General features: G+C 42.5%; 1 protein-coding gene across 2 annotated transcripts in view; it reads right to left on the reverse strand.

Annotated features, from left to right (window-relative positions):
• Positions 1-400: 400 nt before the first annotated feature.
• The window catches only part of ERMARD (ER membrane associated RNA degradation), a 325,303-nt gene continuing 304,047 nt past the window's right edge, over positions 401-21,656 (reverse strand). For both annotated transcript variants that reach the window (XM_040429349.1, XM_040429348.1), the window contains one exon: positions 401-523. In XM_040429349.1, coding sequence (XP_040285283.1) covers positions 439-523 — 85 coding nt within the window. In that variant the 3' untranslated portion in view covers positions 401-438. The remainder of the gene's footprint in view (positions 524-21,656) is intronic.

Consider the following 21,656-nt stretch of genomic DNA (forward strand, 5'->3'; position numbering starts at 1 on the left):
CATGCCAGAGCCATTATATGCCCTCTTTGAGGCTCTATAGCAGGTAAAAATACTGTTGATATTGTCACAATTACTGTAAAATTATGTCAGGCTTACTTGTTTTTGTACAATCTGCTGTGATTTCAACTATAAAAACACCTATGGGGCTGGAGCATGATGCAGATTGAGGATCAGTCACATAGAATTTGTATAGAGTGGTGGGGCTCCCAGTTATAAGACATTTAACCTATCTTGTGGACAGGTGATAGATGCTAGCATAACCTATCTAAAACGCGTCAAAAACAGGACCTGCCTGTGTTATGTATTCATAAATGAAGCAATATAAATCAGCAGGTGCTAAATGCTGCGTGAAATGCATTCTTACCCTGGCTCCTTGTTCGTTTTTCTCAATGAAAATCACCTGGACAACATATTTATAACGATCAAACACCATGTCTTTCACCTCTCCAAGGATATCATTTGCCAATGAAATGGATAGGGACTTACAAATGTCTGGATCATATGCCATATTTTGAATCTTGTCCTAGATAGCCAAATGCCAAACAAAACAAATTATCTGACAGAATACATAGGCAAACACATTTTATACTAATAAATATCATTAGAAAAGGAATAAACTAACTCTTCACACTGTGGCCATGGAGGCTGGAAGTTATGCAAAATATGCATGACTACATTGCCATAGAAGCTCTGAGAATACGGTTCTGCCATTCATCAGCAGCATGGTAGCCTCTAAACCAGAGATGCAGAATCTTTTTCTATCCAGTAATCACAAACTGTACTCCTCTTAAAGGGGAAGCTTTTTCTTACTGATGGACAGATTACATAAAGGGATATTCCCATCTGAGACATTTATGGCATATGGACAGTACAGTTGTGGCCAAAAGTTTTGAGAATGACACAAATATTAGTTTTCACAAAGTTTGCTGCTAAACTGCTTTTAGATCTTTGTTTCAGTTGTTTCTGTGATGTAGTGAAATATAAATACACGCACTTCATACGTTTCAAAGGCTTTTATCGACAATTACATGACATTTATGCAGAGTCAGTATTTGCCGTGTTGGCCCTTCTTTTTCAGGACCTCTGCAGTTCGACTGGGCATGCTCTCAATCAACTTCTGGGCCAATTCCTGACTGATAGCAACCCATTTTTTCATAATCACTTCTTGGAGTTTGTCAGAATTAGTGGGTTTTTGTTTGTCAACCCGCCTCTTGAGGATTGACCACAAGTTCTCAATGGGATTAAGATCTGGGGAGTTTCCAGGCCATAGACCCAAAATGTCAACGTTTTGGTCCCCGAGCCACTTAGTTATCACTTTTGCCTTATGTGCCATAAGGCAAAAGTGATAACTAAGTGGCTCGGGGACCAAAACGTTGACATTTTGTAATTATATTTCACGGTGCTCCATCGTGCTGGAAAATGCATTGTTCTTCACCAAACTGTTGTTGGATTGTTGGAAGAAGTTGCTGTTGGAGGGTGTTTTGGTACCATTCTTTATTCATGGCTGTGTTTTTGGGCAAAATTGTGAGTGAGCCCACTCCCTTGGATAAGAAGCAACCCCACACATGAATGGTCTTTGGATGCTTTACTGTTGGCATGACACAGGACTGATGGTAGCGCTCACCTTTTCTTCTCCGGACAAGCCTTTTTCCAGATGCCCCAAACAATTGGAAAGAGGCTTCATCGGAGAATATGACTTTTCCCCAGTCCTCAGCAGTCCATTCACCATACTTTCTGCAGAAGATCAATCTGTCCCTGATGTTTTTTTTGGAGAGAGGTGGCTTCTTTTCTGCCCTTCTTGACATCAGGCCATCTTCCAAAAGTCTTCGCCTCACTGTGCGTGCAGATGCGCTCACACCTGCCTGCTGCAATTCCTGAGCAAGCTCTGCACTGGTGGCACTCCAATCCCGCAGCTGAATCCTCTTTAGGAGACGATCCTGGCGCTTGCTGGACTTTCTTGGACACCCTGAAGCCTTCTTAACAAGAATTGAACCTCTTTCTTTGAAGTTCTTGATAATCCTATAAATTGTTGATTGAGGTGCAATCTTAGTAGCCACAATATCCTTGCCTGTGAAGCCATTTTTATGCAACGCAATGATGGCTGCACACGTTTCTTTGCAGGTCACCATGGTTAACAATGGAAGAACATTGATTTCAAGCATCACCCTCCTTTTAACATGTGAAGTCTGCCATTTTAACCCAATCAGCCTGACATAATGATCTCCAGCCATGTGCTCGTCAACATTCTCACCTGAGTTAACAAGACGATTACTGAAATGATCTCAGCAGGTCCTTTAATGACAGCAATGAAATGCAGTGGAAAGGTTTTTTTGGGATAAAGTTCATTTTCATGGCAAAGAAGAAAACATTCTGGAGTATATGCAAATTGCTATTATAAAAACTTAAGCAGCAACTTTTCCAATTTCCAATATTTATGTAATTCTCAAAACTTTTGGCCACGACTGTACATATTCTGAAAACTACAGATCACCCTCATACAGCTCTGTAGACGCAAATATATAAAAGCTATGGGAGTCAGAATATAGCGATGAAAACAAAAACGTTTTTTTTCCCCAAAGTTTTAAATTTTTTAAGTGTTAAAACACAAGAATTACTATACAATTGTGATTATGACTGACCCAGAGAATAAAGAACACAGGTCAGTTTTACGAAATCCATAAAACTATGGCAGAATAGAGTTTTTGGGGGGGAAATTTGGATTTTTTTTTGTCATCTTCCCACTACATTGTATGCAATATTAAGGCCCCTTTCACACGAGCGAGTATTCCGCGCGGATGCGATGCGGGAGGTGAACGCATTGCACCCGCACTGAATACCGACCCATTCATTTCTATGGGGCTGTGCACACGAGCGGTGATTTTCACGCATCACTTTTGCGTTGCGTGAAAATCGCAGCATGCTCCTCTTTGTGCGTTTTTCACGTAACGCAGGCCCCATAGAAATGAATGGGGTTGCAAGAAAATCGCAAGCATCCGCAAGCAAGTGCGGATGCGGTGCGATTTTCACGCACGGTTGCTAGGAGACGATCGGGATGGAGACCCGATCATTATTATTTCCCCTTATAACATGGTTATAAGGGAAAATAATAGCATTCTGAATACAGAATGCATAGTACAATAGGGCTGGAGGGGTTAAAAAATTTTTAAAAATCATTTAACTCACCTTAATCCACTTGCTCGCGTAGCCGGCATCTCCGTCTGTCTCTTTTACTGTATAGGACCTGTGGTGAGCATTAACTATAGTTCAAGGACCTGGGATGACGTCATTCCGGTCATCACATGGTACGTCACATGATCTTTTACCATTGTGATTCACCATGGTAAAAGATCATGTGACGTACCATTTGATGACCAGAGTGACGTCATCCCAGGTCCTTGAACTATAGTTAATGCTCACCACAGGTCCTATACAGTAAAAGAGAAAGACGGAGATGCCGGCTACGCGAGCAAGTGGATTAAGGTGAGTTAAATGATTTTTTTATTTTTTTTTTAACCCCTCCAGCCCTATTGTACTATGCATTCTGTATTCAGAATGCTATTATTTTCCCTTATAACCATGTTATAAGGGAAAATAATACTATTTACAGAACACCGATCCCAAGCCCGAACTTCTGTGAAGAAATTCGGGTTTGGGTACCAAACACGCGCGATTTTTCTCACGCGAGTGCAAAATGCATTACAATGTTTAGTACTCGCGCGGAAAAATCGCGGGTGTTCCCGCAACGCACCCGCACATTTTCCCGCAACGCCCGTGTGAAAGAGGCCTAAGAGGTGCCATTAGAAAGTACAACTTGTCCCACAATAAACAAGCCCTCATACAGCTATGTGAATAGAAAAATAAAAAAGTTGTGGCTCCAGGAAGGCAGGAAGTAAAAAATGAAAATGCAAAAGTGAAAAATCATTGCGGCATGAGAGGGTTAATACAATGATATCAAACATGTTTATAATTAGCTGTCATAGTTAACCTCTTGTTTACTGCTGCATGACTATATACGTTGTGGCGGTAAGCTCTTATGTGTAACCCGACGGAATTAAAAGCGCCAGGTTACATTGCAATCTGCTGGCGCCCCATGGTGCTGCCGAGCTCTGTTATCGCACTGTCATTAGACAGTTGAGGTCACAGTAAGTATCCCTGAGACCTGCAGAAATGGTCTCTCTCTGCATGACATTGTTGAAACAGGGTGCTTCTAAACAGTCTAAAGTGTAAAAGCCTGCAGAGGTGTGCTCTTCTTAGGCCCCTTTCACACGGGCGAGAATTCCGCGCGGGTGCAATGCGTTAGGTGAATGCATTGCACCCGCACTGAATCCAGAACTATTCACTTCAATGGGGCTGTACAGATGAGCTGTGATTTTCACACATCACTTGTGTGTTGCGTGAAAATCGCAGCATGCTCTATATTCTATGTTTTTCACGCAACGCAGGCCCCATAGAAATGAATGGGTCTGCGTGCAAATCGCAAGCATCCACAACCAAGTGCAGATGTGGTGCAATTTTCACTCATGGTTGCTAGGAGATGATAGGGATGAGCAACCCCATGAAAGGGATTCTGTCACCAGGATTTCACTTACTGAGCGGTTAACATCACCACATCAGTCTCCACGATTTATATTACAATCTACTAGTATTACTACCCTGTGTCTTGTAATTTGTCTGTAAAATCGCTTTTATTAATATGCAAATTACCTAAATAAGGAGCCCAATGGGCTGTCCCTCTGTCCGGTGGAGCCCAGCCGCACCCCTTCTCCTTGAGCCCAGCACCGCCCCACTGCTAATTTATTCACTCCTCATCGCCGACCTCATATGCCTGGTGTGCCGTAATCTCGCTCATGTGCCGTGGAAAGACCAGTCAGAGCTTTCGCAATGTGTTCTGTGAGGCCGATGCCAGGACACCGCGCGGGTGCTGACTGGTCTTTCCACGGCGCATGCGCGAGATTACGGCGCACCAGGCATATGAGGTTAGCGATGAGGAGTGAATAAATTAGCAGTGGGGCGGTGCTGGGCTCAAGGAGAAGGGGTGCGGCTGGGCTCCACCGGACAGAGGGACAGCCCATTGGGCTCCTTATTTAGGCAATTTGCATATTAATAAAAGAGATTTTACAGACAAATTACTAGACACAGGGCAGTAATACTAGTAGATTGTAATATAAATTGTGGAGACTGATGTGGTGATGTTAACCGCTAAGTAAGTGAAATCCTGGTGACAGAATCACTTTAAAGTCTAATCACTGTATTATTTTCCTTTATAACATGGTTATAAAGGAAAATAATAGCATTCTAAATACAGAATGCTTACTAAAATGTTGCTTGAGGGGTTAAAAAATTAATTTACTCACCTCATCCACTTGTTCGCGCAGCTGGCATCGTCTACTTTCTTCTTCTTTCAGGACCTGCAAAAGGACCTTTGATGACGTAATCCTCAGGTCCTGCTGAATGAAGATTACGTCATCAAAGGTCCTTTTGCAGGTCTTGAAAGAAGAAGAAAGAAGATGATGCTGGCTGAGCGAACAAGTGGATGAGGTGAGATAATTTTTTATTTTTTTTTAACCCCTCAAGCAACATTTTGGTAAGCATTCTGTATTAAGAATGCTATTATTTTCCCTTATAACCATGTTATAAGGGAAAATAATAAAATTAATAGAACACCTAACCCAAACCCGAACTTCAGTAAAGAAGTCCGGGTTCGGGTCTGGGTACCACATTCAGTTTTTTCTCATGCGCATGCAAAACGCATTGCATTCACGCGGAAAAAACTGAACATCGGAATGCAATCGCAGTCAAAACTGACTGCAATTGCATGCTTACTCATCCGGTTTTCCCGCAATACACACGCGACGCATCCGGAGCAAATCCGGGACGCCCGTGTAAAAGAGGCCTTAAAGAGGACCTTTCACTAGTTTAAAAACTAAAAACTAACTATATCAGTGGGCAGAGTGGCGCCCAGGGGTCCCCCTGCACTTACTAGTATGTCTGGGCGCCGCTCCGTTCGCCCGGTATAGGCTCCGGTGTCTGTAGCTACCTCTGTTGAACGGGGCGAAGTTTTTGTATTAGGGTTGTCCCTTACTGCAGCGCTGGCCAATCGTAGCGCACAGCTCATAGCCTGGCTGTAAAATTAATTGTGAGCCTGCAGTCTGTGCATTAACCCCTTCCTGCCACAGTTATTTCTTTTCATAAAAAAAATAAGTTACATTTTTTTTAAGCAAAAATAAGATTTTTTTTTTTTATAAAAAGTGAAATAAAGAATATAAAAAATAAAAGTTATAGGTATAGTTACTAGTTTTAGCAATAGTACATACACACATTTTTCCCCCTTTTTCGTTCATAAAAAAATATATATTTATTAGTTTTAGCAATAATATAGAGGACTTTGTATGTTTAAAATATAGAAATGTACACAGATTTTTTTTCTCTTTTTTGCTTTCATAAATTTTTTTAAATATATAGGTACTATTTTCCATTATTTAGCGGGGATTTTTTGTGCATAAAACATACAAATGCATGCATATTTTTTCATTTATAAAAAAGTTTTAAATTTTCCTAAGATGGGGGTCAAACAAAAAGGAGCTTCTAATGTTTTGGCACTGTACAACATCTGTACTGGAAGTACGGTACCATCCCAGCAATAGAAAACAGGCAGCCAAAATCTAAAATGCTTTCTAGTCCTTTTAAGGCTAGTTTCATCCTTGCGGCATGGAGATCCGGCCGTCTGATCAGACAGAGAATGCTGGGAATCAGCTTTACCCAAGCCGCAGCATGCAACGGTTTGTGTCTGGCCGATTCTCTGCATTTTTGCCAGAATGTGGGTGGATCTCCACCTGACCCCATTATACTGAAAGGAGCCGGCGGGCATTCCGTTTGCGGTGGGCCCAGCCAATAGATAAATTACACAAATATCATCCATTTTCACTGTACAAGCATACAGTAATGGTTTTAGAAATATTTTATCTTGAAATCTTTTGTAACACTATGAAAAAAAACTGATAAGAAAAGAAAAATATACTGTATTTTTCAACCCATAGTACACACTTTTTTTGCCCCAAAGTGGGGGGAAAATTTCACTGCGTCTTATGGCGAGAAAACTAATGAGAGCTTCCATTATGGAAGTGCTCATTAGTACCAGAGGACCTGGAAGTGGTGAATTCAGCGCTTCCTGGGCTCTGTACTCACCGCTTCTTGGTCTTCTGCCGTCGGCTGTGCTGTCACTCTGTGACCTCACGCTGAGCAGGAGAGGTAAGTTAATTTTTTTATTTTATTTGCTCTGTGGCATGGGGTCTGATCTAAGGCAAGGAGGTCTAATCTGAGGTATGGAGGTCTCATCTGAGGTCTGAATGGGGTGGTCTTATTTATATTGGAGCTTATATCTGAGGTCTGATTGAGGATCCTATTAACATTGGGGGTCTGATTGGGGCTGTGAGCTGAGGTCTGATTAACACTGGGGGTCTGATTGCTGGTCTGATCTGAGGTCCAATGAAAAAGATTTTTTTTCTTATTGTTCTCCTCTAAAACCTAGATGCATCTTATGGGCAGGTGTGTCTTATAGGGCGAAAAATACGGTACATTTTTTTCATAATTTCACAGTTGTTCCTTAAATACTTTTTAAAATATTATATCTGTCATGTAATGGCATAAAAAATGTCTAATGTGTCCCCCGAAAAATAATATGTGCAATAATAATAAAAATTTGTATTTTTGTGATAGCTTTCCTGTATTTTTCTTTTAATTTTCAATCTTTAACAAACAAATAGAGAGAAAATCAATGTAATATGTTTCTATGACATAATAACATGAGCTTAGATGCATATTATTTATCTATGCTAATGTTAGGCATAGTATAAACATACCTTAAGGCCCCTTTCACACGGGCGAGAATTCCGTGAGGTGAACGCATTGCAACTGCACTGAATCCGGACCCATTCACTTCAATAGGGCTGTTCAGATGAGCGGTGATTTTCACGCATCACTTGTGCATTGCGTGAAAATCGCAGCATGTTCTATATTCTCCCATAGAAATTAAATGGGATGCGTGAAAATCGCAAGCATCCGCAAGCAAGTGCGGATGCAGTGCAATTTTCACGCATGATTGCTAGGAGATGATGTTAATAAATTGATAAAAGTCAATTTACTGTATTATTTTCCCTTATAACATGGTTATAAGGGATAAAAATAGCATTCTTAATACAGAATGCTTACTAAAATGTGGCTTGAGGGGTTAAAAAAAAATAAAAAATTTACTCACCTCATCCTGTTGTTCGCGCAGCCGGCATCATCTTCTTTCTTCTTCTTTCAGGACCTGCAAAAGGACCTTTGATGACGTAATTGCGCTCACCACGTGGTGAGCACGATTAAGTCATCATACATGTCTTTGGTAAATCTGGCCTTATAACTTTTACCCAAACCATTTTTTTTTTACCCAAACATTTTTTTTTATCAAAGACATGTAGAACAATAAATTTAGAGAAAAATTTATATATATATATATGTCGTTTTTTTTTGCAAAATTTTACAACTGAAAGTGAAAAATTTCATTTTTTTGCAAAAAAATCGTTAAATTTCGATTAATAACAAAAAAAGTAAAAATGTCAGCAGCAATGAAATACCACCAAATGAAAGCTCTATTAGTGAGAAGAAAAGGAGGTAAAATTCATTTGGGTGGTAAGTTGCATGACCGAGCAATAAATGGTGAAAGTAGTGTAGTGTAAAAAGTTGCCTGGTCATTAAGGGTGTTTAAGCTAGGGGAGCTGAGGTGGTTAAGAATGCTATTATTTTCCTTTATAACCATGTTATAAGGGAAAATAATAAAATATACAGAACATCTAACCCAAACACAAACTTCAGTGAAGAAGTCCGGGTTCGGGTCTGGGTACAACAGTCAGTTTTTTCTCACGTGCGTGCAAAACGTGAAAAAACTGAACATCGGAATGCAATCGCAGTCAAAACTGACTGTAATTGCATGCCTACTCGCACGGTTTTCCCGCAATGCACACGCGACGCATCCAGGGCAATTCTAGGATGCCCGTGTGAAAGAGGCGTAAGGCCCCTTGCAGACGAGCGTGTCCGGATGCGTCTCGGTGCATTGCGGCAAACCCGCGCGAGTAGGTACGAAATTGCAGTCAGTTTTGACTGCGATTGCGTTCCGTTGTTCAGTTTTTATCGCGCGGGTGCAATGGGTTCTGCACGCGCGTGATAAAAAACTGAATGTAGTACCCAGACCCGAACTTCTTCACAGAAGTTCAGGTTTGGGTTCAAGGTTGTGTAGATTGTATTAACTCACCTTAATCCACTTGTTCGTGCAGCCGGCATCTCTTCTGTCTTCTTTTGTGAGGAATAGGACCTTTGATGACGTCACTACGCTCATCACATGATCCACCACATGGTCCTCCACCATGGTGATGATCATGTGACGGACCATGTGATGAACGTAGTGACGTCATCAAAGGTCCTATTCCTCACAAAAGAAGACAGAAAAGATGCCGGTTGCGTGAACCAGTGGATTAAGGTGAGTTAAATTTTTAAAATATTTTTTTTAACCCCTCCAGCCTTATTGTACTATGCATTCTGAATGCTATTATTTTCCCTTATAACCATGTTATAAGGGAAAATAATAATGATCGGGTCCCCATCCCGATCGTCACCTAGCAACCGTGCGTGAAAATCGCACCGCATCCGCACTTGCTTACGATTTTCACGCAACCCCATTCATTTCTATGGGGCCTGCGTTACGTGAAACACGCACAAAGAGGAGCATGCTGCGATTTTCACGCAACGCACAAGTGATGCGTGAAAATCACCGCTCATGTGCACAGCCCCATAGAAATGAATGGGTCCGGATTCAGTGCGGGTGCAATGCGTTCACCTCACGCATTGCACCCGCGCGGAAATCTCGCCCGTGTGAAAGGGGCCTAAGGCGTGACGGATTTGGTCCGGATGCGTTCAGGGTGCGTTCAGTGAAACTCGCACCATTTTGCAAGCAAGTTCAGTCAGTTTTGTCTGCAATTGCTTTCAGTTGTTCAGTTTTTTCTGCGCGGGTAAAATGCCTTTTGATGCATTTTTCACGCGCGTGATAAAAAACTGAAGGTTTACAAACAACATCTCTTAGCAAACATCAGTGAAAAACACATTGCATCCGCACTTGCTTACGGATGCAATGCGTTTTTCACTGAAGATCCATTCACTTCTATAGGTCCAGGGCTGCATGAAAAAAGCAGAATATGGAACATGCTGCGTTTTTCACCCAACGCAGAACTTTTGAAAAAAAACGCTCATGTACACAGACCCATTGAAATTAATGGGTCAGGATTAAGTGTAGGTGCTATGCGTTCACGTCACACATTTCACCCGCGCAGAAAACTCGCTCGTGTGAAAGTGGCCTGAATGTAGACACTTTCACTAACATCTCTGGGGCCCTTGATGTTTATTCCAAGAGAAGATTTCACCAGTTTCCTCCATAATACCAAAAGAGAAACCCATTTGATCTCCAGGCTAAATACCACAATCAGTACTGAAGAAGAGATTTTTCCAATATCAATCATTAGGAATGGGTGTACAGCTATATCTGACAGCCTAAGGCCACTTTCACACAGTGTTTGATCAGAGATTTCTGTCAATGATTGCGAGTCGAAACCAGGTGTTGATCAAAAGTGCAGAACAGGTGCAGATCTTTCCATTTTATTTGATCTCTATGTAGGCTTCACTTCTGGTTTTGGCTCACAAATCACTAATGGAAATCACTGACCAAAACACTGATGTGTGAAAGCAGCCTAACATCCACCTAACATCTACAACACTGTGCCTGTAGTCATATTTAGGTTTATATGTACATTCAAATGCCTCAGTCACATTAATAGGGTTGTCTGGTTTCAGGATGAAACCAGACAACCCTCTGAATCCAGTTGCAATGAAGAATGGGTAAGTTCTTACCTACCAGATCTTGCATCACCACTCCAATTCTCCTTGTCGGGCTCTATGTACACTGCTCAAAAAAATAAAGGGAACACTTAAACAACACAATGTAACTCCAAGTCAATCACACTTCTGTGAAATCAAACTGTCCACTTAGGAAGCAACACTGAGTGACAATCAATTTCACATGCTGTTGTGCAAATGGAATAGACAACAGGTGGAAATTATAGGCAATTAGCAAGACACCCCCAATAGAGGAGTGGTTCTGCAGGTGGTAACCACAGACCACTTCTCAGTTCCTATGCTTCCTGGCTGATGTTTTGGTCACTTTTGAATGCTGGCGGTGCTTTCACTCTAGTGGTAGCATGAGACGGAGTCTACAACCCACACAAGTGGCTCAGGTAGTGCAGCTTATCCAGGATGGCACATCAATGCGAGCTGTGGCAAGAAGGTTTGCTGTGTCTGTCAGCGTAGTGTCCAGAGCATGGAGGCGCTACCAGGAGACAGGCCAGTACATCAGGAGACGTGGAGGAGGCCGTAGGAGGGCAACAACCCAGCAGCAGGACCGCTACCTCTGCCTTTGTGCAAGGAGGAACAGGAGGAGCACTGCCAGAGCCCTGCAAAATAACCTCCAGCAGACCACAAATGTGCAAGTGTCTGCTCAAACGGTCAGAAACAGACTCCATGAGGGTGATATGAGGGCCCGACATCCACAGGTGGGGGTTGTGCTTACAGCCCAACACTGTGCAGGACGTTTGGCATTTGCCAGAGAACACCAAGATTGGCAAATTCGCCACTGGCGCCCTGTGCTCTTCACAGATGAAAGCAGGTTCACACTGAGCACGTGACAGATGTGACAGAGTCTGGAGACGCCGTGGAGAACGTTCTGCAGCCTGCAACATCCTCCAGCATGACCGGTTTGGCATTGGGTCAGTAATGGTGTGGGGTGGCATTTCGTTGGAGGGCCGCACAGCCCTCCATGTGCTCGCCAGAGGTAGCCTGACTGCCATTAGGTACCGAGATGAGATCCTCAGACCCCTTGTGAGACCATATGCTGGTGCGGTTGGCCCTGGGTTCCTCCTAATGCAAGACAATGCTAGACCTCATGTGGCTGGAGTGTGTCAGCAGTTCCTGCAAGACGAAGGCATTGATGCTATGGACTGGCCCACCCGTTCCCCAGACCTGAATCCAATTGAGCACATCTGGGACATCATGTCTCGCTCTATCCACCAACGTCACGTTGCACCACAGACTGTCCAGGAGTTGGCAGATGCTTTAGTCCAGGTCTGGGAGGAGATCCCTCAGGAGACCGTCCGCCACCTCATCAGGAGCATGCACAGGCGTTGTAGGGGGGTCATACAGGCACGTGGAGGCCACACACACTACTGAGCCTCATTTTGACTTGTTTTAAGGACATTACATCAAAGTTGGATCAGCCTGTAGTGTGTTTTTCCACTTTAATTTTGAGTGTGACTCCAAATCCAGACCTCCAATGGTTAAAAAATTTGATTTTCATTTTTTTTATTTTTGTGTGATTTTGTTGTCAGCACATTCAACTATGTAAAGAACAAAGTATTTCAGAAGAATATTTAATTAATTCAGATCTAGGATGTGTTATTTTTGTGTTCCCTTTATTTTTTTGAGCAGTGTACATCACCACTGTGGCTCATCACTGGCCTCAGCGGTGCACCTGAAGAGGCCAGTGAGTGGCTGCAGTGGTCATGTGTTTTTGACGTTACATCACTGCTGCAGGCAGGTAAATAGAGTTCGGGCAGTCGAACCGAAGCAGCGTTGTGGGATCTGGCAAGAAAGTACTTACTAATTAATTGCAGCTTGATTCAGTAAGTTGTTCATTTTCATCCTAAAACCAGACTATCCCTTTAAAAGGGTATTTCCAATACCAATATTTATGGAATATCCACAGGCTATGCCATGAATGTTTAAAAGATGCAGGTCTCACTTGTAGCACCCACCCAGTGTGAAGAACGAGAGTCCCCAAACCCACCTACTAAGTCAGTTAGCTTACCCTAAGAATTTGTTCCATTTTCATTGTAACTGTTTGGGCACAAAACTTCTTTCTGGGTTGCATCCTGTATGTGTTAGCATACTTTATTTTTCTTTTGGAATCTTCTTCAGTACAGCCAGGCTTTGTGTAGGCTACTTCATAAGAAACATTTTTCATCCTCTCTTTTAATGTATGGGAATACTTCACATGAAAAATAAAATTATATTACGAAAACATGAACACAAATGAAAAATTAACCCCTTCTACTCCAGGCCAGTTTTCACCCCAGGCCATTTTTTGCAAATTTGACATATGTCACTTTATGTGGTAATAACTTCGGAACACTTTTACTTATCCAAGCCATTCTGAGACTGTTTTCTCGTGACACATTGTACTTCATGAGAGTCATAAATTTGAGTCAATATATTTCACCTTTATTTATGAAAAAAACAAAAACATAATTTACCAAAAATTTGCAAAAATTCACAATTTTCAAAATTTCAATTTCTCTGCTTTTAAAACAGAAAGTGATACCTCATAAAATATTTATTACTTAACATTTCCCATTTGTTTATTTCATGTTTGCATCATTTTGTAAATGTCATTTTATATTTTTGGGACGTTAGAAAGCTTAAAATTTTAGAAGCAATTCTTAAAACTTTTACGAAAATTTCCAAAACCCACTTTTTAAGGACCAATTCAATTATGAAGTCACTTTGTGGGGGCTTACATAGTGGAAACCCCCCATAAATGACCCCATTGTAGAAACTTCAACCCTCAAGTTATTCAAAACTGATTTTACAAATGTTTTTAACCATTTAGGTCTTCCACAAGAATTAAAGGAAAATGGAGATGAAATTTCAAAATTTCACTTTTTTGGAAGATTTTCAATTTTAATCCATTTTTTCCTGTAACAAATAAAAGGTTAACAGCAAAGCAAAACAAACCTTAATATCCATTACCCTGATTCTGCAGTTTACAGAAACACCACACATGTGGTGGTAAACTTCTGTAAGGGCACACAGCAGGGCGCAGAAGAAAAGGAGCACCATATGGTCTTTGGAAGGCAGATTTTGCTGGACTCGTTTTTAGACATCAAGTCCCATTTAAAGCCCCCCTGATGCACCCCTAGAGTAGAAACTCCCAAAAAGAGACCCCATTTTGGAAACTACAGGATAAGGTGGAAACAAAGAAAACGGAGCTCATTGTGCCAAAAAAATATATAATTTATTGAGACATGATAAAATGACATGGGTAAAACGCATGAATAAATGATGCCATAGACATGGTTAGGAGCGGAGGACAGAAAAAGAGACACCACCCTGGGAGCAAGAGCACACGGATCTAAAAGACATGGTACAAAAAGAGTGTAGGGCACATGAACATCAATGTGAAGTCAATGCTCAAATCCATGTGCAAGATACAACTAAAGTAAAGTACCAGGTGAGCCACCTGTCTGACGCATGAACACCTCTGTATAAATAATCATTGGTGTGCAGACAGCCAGTATGCTATGAAATTATTGTGCTGCAGACCAATGAGATGTAGAGATGGATAACAATAATGAAAGTAACCAGAGGGAAACAGCGGGAGACAGGAACTCACCAGAAAGAAGAACCGTGTGCCAGAACGACCAGGGTGGCGCTACCCCAACGCGCGTTTCGGCGTACCTTCGGCGTACCTGACGAAGGTACGCCGAAACGCGCGTTGGGGTAGCGCCACCCTGGTCGTTCTGGCACACGGTTCTTCTTTCTGGTGAGTTCCTGTCTCCCGCTGTTTCCCTCTGGTTACTTTCATTATTGTTATCCATCTCTACATCTCATTGGTCTGCAGCACAATAATTTCATAGCATACTGGCTGTCTGCACACCAATGATTATTTATACAGAGGTGTTCATGCGTCAGACAGGTGGCTCACCTGGTACTTTACTTTAGTTGTATCTTGCACATGGATTTGAGCATTGACTTCACATTGATGTTCATGTGCCCTACACTCTTTTTGTACCATGTCTTTTAGATCCGTGTGCTCTTGCTCCCAGGGTGGTGTCTCTTTTTCTGTCCTCCGCTCCTAACCATGTCTATGGCATCATTTATTCATGCGTTTTACCCATGTCATTTTATCATGTCTCAATAAATTATATATTTTTTTGGCACAATGAGCTCCGTTTTCTTTGTTTCTGCCATTTAGCTCGGGAGCTTTTTGCCGAGTTTTATTTTTGTGTGTCCCCATTGGGGGTACTTTGGGGGGACAACGTGTTTCCGCCCTTCTCCTCCCCCTTTTTTGGGACACCCTGGGTTTATTCTATGTTTCTTTTACAGGATAAGGTGACAGTTTTATTGGTATTATTTTGGGGTACATATGACTTTTGATCGCTCTATATTACGTTTTTTTTGTGAGGCAAGGTAACAAAAAAATTTCTGTTCTGGCACAGTTTTCATTTTTTACAATGTTCATCTGACAGGGTAGATCATGTGCTATTTTCATAGAGCGTGTTGTTATGGACACAATGATTTAAAATATGTCTACTTTCTTTGTTTTGGTTTTACATAATAAAGCATTTTTGAAACAAATAATGTTTTTGTGTCTCCATTTTCTGAACGCCATATATATTTTTTTTCTGGCGGTCGTCTTGTGCAGGGGCTTGTTTTTGCATGAAGAGTTTACGTTTTTATTGGTACCATTTTTGGGTACATTCATTATTACACTTTATGGAGCACCAAAAAATTTGTTGTTTTGGCACAGTTTTTATTTATTTATTTTTACAGCATTCACCTGTGGGGGGTAGCTCATGTGATATTTTCATAGAGCAGGTCGTTACGTACACAGCGATACCTAATATGTCAATTTTTTTTATTTATTTCACTTTAACACAATACTAGCATTTTTTAAGCAAAAAAATGATGTTTTAGTGACTTCATATTCTGAGAGCTATATTTTTTATATTTTTTGGGCGATTGTCTTATGTAGGGGCTCATTTAGTTGTGGGATGAGGTGACTTTTTGATCTTTTTGTAATCTAAGGTGACAAAAATTGCTTTTTTGTCACAGTTTAATTATTTTTACGGTGTTTATCTGACAGGGTATATTATGTGATATATTTATAGAGCCCGTCGTTACGGACGTGGTGATACCTAATATGTGTTTTTTTATTTTTTATTAAAAAATCAGGGAAAAGGGGCGTGTTTTTATTTTTTTCCTTTTTTTATTATTAACCACCTCAGGACCGCCGTACGCAGGATTGCGTCCTGGCGGCGGCCCTGTTATTCCTCTTGGACGCGCCGATGCGTCCTCTCGCGAGACGCGAGATTACGCGCACAGCCGGCCCGCGCATTGCGGGCCGGCAAAAGTTAAAGGAGTATTTCGTCACCAGCCTGCCAGCCAATGATCATCGCTGGCAGGTTGGTGATTTTCCAAAAATCGAATCACAAGCCAGTTAACACATTATATTTATAAATATAATGTGTTAAATGGCTTCTGTGCTCCTCTGCTGGTCCTTTTCGTCGGTTGGTCCCAGCAGAGGAGCACACATCACTGTGAGTACACCAAACACTACACTTAGCCCCAGATCACCCCCCATCACCCCAATTAACCCCTTGATCACCCCTGTCAATCACTAGTGAAAGGGAAAAAAGTGATCAGTGTAAACTGTCACTTTTTTTTTCCACTAGTATTGACGGTTAGGTTTTAGTTTAGTTTAGGCCCCTTTGTTAGGTAGTTAGCGTCGGTTAGCGCCCAGCCCACCGCACCGCAGTCACTGATTCGCTGATTAGCGTATCGCTAATCAGCATTGGTACTTTTATAGTATCTGTAAGTGATCAGAACTGATCACAGTCAGATCTATAATAGTATTAGTGTCACCTTAGCTCGCCCTCCACCCAAAACGCAATGTTTGCCCGATCAGGCCTGATCGGTCGCCCACACGTGCGTTCACCCATGCCTGTCCCGCCGCAGTGCCAAAAATGTATTTATTTTTTTATCACTGCACAATCACTTCACAAGCGCTGCGGCGATAAAAAAATTAGTTTTGATATTTTTTATCAATCGCAGCGGCTTCCTGTACTTCGCTAGCCTCCCATTTGTAAGACAGGCTTGCTTTTTTTCTTGGGTAGTCACAGGGAATACCCCCTAAATTTAGTTGACCAAATGGCAAATAAGGGGTATTCTTCTGAAGAGGCCTACAGGATTCTGACCCAGTCGGATGAGGAATGGGAACCCTCATCTGACGAATCCAGCGGGTCAGAATACGAACCTGTAGAAAGCAGTGGCAGTCTGACCCAAAGTTCGGACGATGAGGTTGAGGTCCCTGATAGCACCAGGCGTACCCGGCCCCGTGTCGCTAGACCACAGGTTGCGCAGGATCCGCTTCAAGGGCAGCAGAGTGGGGCTGGCGCTGTCGGATTACGTGGTGAGGCATACACCATCAGCGCAGCCCATCCTGGACCTAGTACCAGCACTGCCATAGAACATGGTGAAGTGGCGAGCACCAGAAGGGCAGTTGAAGCTGGTACGGTGGCACGTGCATTAGTTCCCCCATCGCAGCCACCGCACAGACAGGCCCGTAGAGCCCTTAGAGTCCCTGAGGTGCTGGCAAACCCTGATTGGCAGCCCCCAACTTCAGCCGCACCAGTAGTTCCCCCTTTCACCGCCCAGTCTGGAGTTCGGGTTGAGACAGCTCAGATCAAATCGGCACTGGGGTTTTTTGAGCTGTTCTTGACTGCGGAGCTCTTGGACTTAGTCGTGGCAGAAACAAACCGATATGCCACTCAACTTATAGCCGCCAACCCGGGAAGCTTTTATGCCGAGTCTTTCCAGTGGAAACCCGTCCAAGTTTCCGAATTTAAAACTTTTCTGGGCCTTCTCCTCAACATGGGCCTGACAAAAAAGCATGAATTGCGGTCATATTGGTCCACGAACCCAATTTATCACATGCCCATGTTCTCTGCTGCCATGTCCAGGACACGATTTGAGACCCTCCTGCGTTTCCTGCACTTTAGTGACAACAGCACCTCTCGTCCCAGAGGCCACCCAGCTTTTGACCGGCTCCACAAAATCCGGCCTCTCATAGACCACTTTAACACCAAATTTGCAGATTTGTATACCCCTGAGCAAAACATCTGCATAGACGAGTCCCTTATACATTTTACCGGGCGCCTTGGCTTCAACCAACACATCCCAAGCAAGCGCGCCCCCGGTATGGGGTCAAATTGTATAAGCTCTGTGAAAGGGCCACAGGCTATACGCACAAATTTTGAGTCTATGAGGGTAAAGATCATACCCTGGAGCCGGTCGGTTGCCCTGACTACCTGGGGAGCAGTGGGAAGACCGTCTGGGACTTGGTGTCACCCTTATTTGGCAAGGGGTACCATCTTTATGTGGACAATTTCTACACAAGTGTGCCCCTCTTCAGGCATTTGTTTTTAAAACAGATTGGCTGCTGTGGCACCGCGCGACCTAGTCGCCGGGGCTTCCCCCAACGGCTCGTTACCACCCGTCTTGCAAGGGGGGAGAGGGCTGCCTTGTGTAACGAAGAACCGCTCGCGGTGAAATGGAGAGACAAGCGTGACGTTTACATGCTCTCCTCCATTCACACAGACACGACAATCCAAATAGAACGAGCAACCCGTGTCATTGAAAAGCCCCTCTCGGTCCACGACTATAATTTGCTCATGGGAGGGGTGGACTTCAATGACCAGATGTTGGCTCCTTATTTACTTTCCCGCAGGACCAGACGCTGGTATATGAAGGTGTCTGTATATTTAATTCAATTGGCTCTATATAATAGTTTTGTTCTCTACAGTAAGGCTGGGAGAACAGGATCCTTCCTCAAATTTCAGGAAAAGATCATCGAGAACCTCCTGTATCCAGGAGGTTCCGTGGCCCAAACCACCAGTGTAGTGAGCCGTCTACACGAGCGACATTTCCCCAATGTCGTTGCTGGTACTTCAAACCAACCGCCACCCCGAAAAAAAATTGTGTCTGTAGCAGGAGTGGAATAAGGCGTGACACCCGCTATTTCTGTCCTGACTGCTCTGACCACCCTGCCCTATGCTTAGGGGAGTGTTTCCGGAAGTACCACACACAGGTACACTATTAGCATAGCATTGCGTGGGCCCAAAGAGCCCTTTCACTCACAGCTGCTGCAAACCTCTCCTTTCACATGGGACAAAGTGCATAATGTACTTCGCCACATCTCTGGGCGATTTGCGCTTTGCACATTGTCCCATGGGGAAGGAGAGGTTTGTCCTATAAAGGTAAAAAAAAAAAAATCACCAGTAAGCAAAAAAGTTAATGTTCTGTTCCAAAAGTTCAATAAAGTTTATAAAAGTTAATGTTCTGTTCAAATGTTCTATAAAGTTAATGTTAATAAATTTATTGCGTTGCGGCCTGTTTTTTTTTTTTTTTACCTTCTAGGTGGACCAACCGATAAACCAGCTGCAGCACTAATGTGCATTCTGACAGAATTCTGACGCTGCTGTCAGATTACACAAAAGTCGGTGTATGCGGCGTTGCAAGACGAGATTTATCCTCTGCAGTAAAAAAGATACGTTTGCCGAGGCTTATGAGCTGAGGGGCGGTGTTCATATGCTTTGGCAAACACTTTGTATATAAAAAAAAATAATAATAAAATACCGGCAATGATTTATTCATCCACATTCACGATTGATGTGAATGGAGAAATCGGGTTTGCTAGGGCATACAGGCTGAGTGGGTTTGGATGTTGGGCGGAGCTCCTATGTCCTGGCAGATGCCTTTCCCCTCCTTTTTTTTTTTGGCAGACTTTTTCATCCACATTGATCGATGCGAATGAAGAAATCTGTGCCGTTCATTTTTTCTTTCAGCCCAGAGGCTGAACGGAAAAAAAAAAATCTTATTACCCTTATGCTCAATATAAGGAGAATAGCAGAAACTCCTAATGCTGGCCATACATGTAATGATTGCGGAGACCCTCAAATGCCAGGGCAGTAAAAACACCCCATAAATGACCCCATTTGGAAAGAAGACACCCCAAGGTATTTCGTGATGGGCATAGTGAGTTCATGGAAGTTTTTATTTTTTGTCACAAGTTAGTGGAATATGAGACTTTGTAAGAAAAAAAATATAAAAAATCATTTTCCGCTAACTTGTGCCCAAAAAAAAATAATTCGAGGAACTCGCCATGCCCCTCACGGAATACCATGGGGTGTCTTCTTTCCAAAATGGGGTCACTTGTGGGGTATTTATACTGCCCTAGCATTTTAGGGGACCTAAAGCGTGAGAAGTAATTTGGAATCCAAATGCGTAAAAAATGCCCTGTGAAATCCTAACGGTGCTCTTTAGAATTTGGGCCCCTTTGCGCACCTAGGCTGCAAAAAAGTGTCACACATGTGGTATCGCCGTACGCAGGAGAAGTTGGGCAATGTGTTTTGGGGTGTCTTTTTACATATACCCATGCTGGGTGAGAGAAATATCTCTCTAAAATGACAACTTTGTATAAAAAAAAATGGGAAAAGTTGACTTTTAGAGAGATATTTCTCTCACCCAGCATGGGTATATGTAAAAATACACCCCAAAACACATTGCCCTTCTTCTCCTGAGTACGGCGATACCACATGTGTGACACTTTTTTGCAGCCTAGGTGCCCAAAGGGGCCCAAATTCTAAAGAGCACCTTTAGGATTTCACAGGGCATTTTTTAGGCATTTGGATTCCAGACTTCTTCTCACGCTTTAGGTCCCCTAAAATGCCAGGGCAGTATAAATACCCCACATGTCACCCCATTTTGGAAAGAAGACACCCCAAGGTATTTCGTGATGGGCATAGTGAGTTCATGGAAGTTTTTATTTTTCGTCACAAGTTAGTGGAATATGAGACTTTGTAAGAAAAAAAATAAATAAAAAAATCATCATTTTCCGCTAACTTGTGACAAAAAATAAAAAGTTCTATGAACTCACTATGCCCATCAGCGAATACCTTAGGGTGTCTACTTTCCGAAATGGGGTCATTTGTGGGGTGTTTTTACTGTCTGGGCATTGTAGAACCTCAGGAAACATGACAGGTGCTCAGAAATTCAGAGCTGCTTCAAAATGCAGAAATTCACATTTTTGTACCATAGTTTGTAAACGCTATAACTTTTGCGCAAACCAATAAATATACACTTATTGCATTTTTTTTTATCAAAGACATGTAGAACAATACATTTAGAGAAAAATTTATATAGAAATGTAGTTTTATTTGAAAAATTTTACAACTGAAAGTGAAAAATTTCGGTCAATTTCGATTAATAACAAAAAAAGTTTAAAAATTTGTTTTTAACCACCTCAGCCCCCAGCCCCTCCTCCCTCTCAGCCTATTCACCGGACGGTCGCAGCATTCGCCCCATAAGACGCACTGCTATTTTCCCCCTACTTTTGCGAAAAATACGGTACTTCTCTACTGTAAGAATAAAGGCCAATGCATGCAGTGCGTCACATTACCGCAAAACGAACACGTTAAGTGACCATGAAGAAGCATGCTTTTCATATGCTTCACTATATGGCACGAAACGTACAGTTAAGGAGCGGCAATACTTATACTTTCCATTGCGTTGTGTTCCGCTGTTACAGGCCCATGGTAACCTAGCCTCTCACTGATAACTGATTAACCACCTCAGCCCCCCTAGCGTAAACCCCCTTAATGACCAGACCACTTTTTACAATTCTGCACTACACTACTTTCACGGTTTTTGCTCGGTCATACAACTTACCACCCAAATGAATT

Source organism: Bufo bufo, chromosome 4, assembly GCF_905171765.1.
Source record: "Bufo bufo chromosome 4, aBufBuf1.1, whole genome shotgun sequence".
NCBI classification, from domain to species: Eukaryota; Metazoa; Chordata; class Amphibia; order Anura; family Bufonidae; genus Bufo; species Bufo bufo.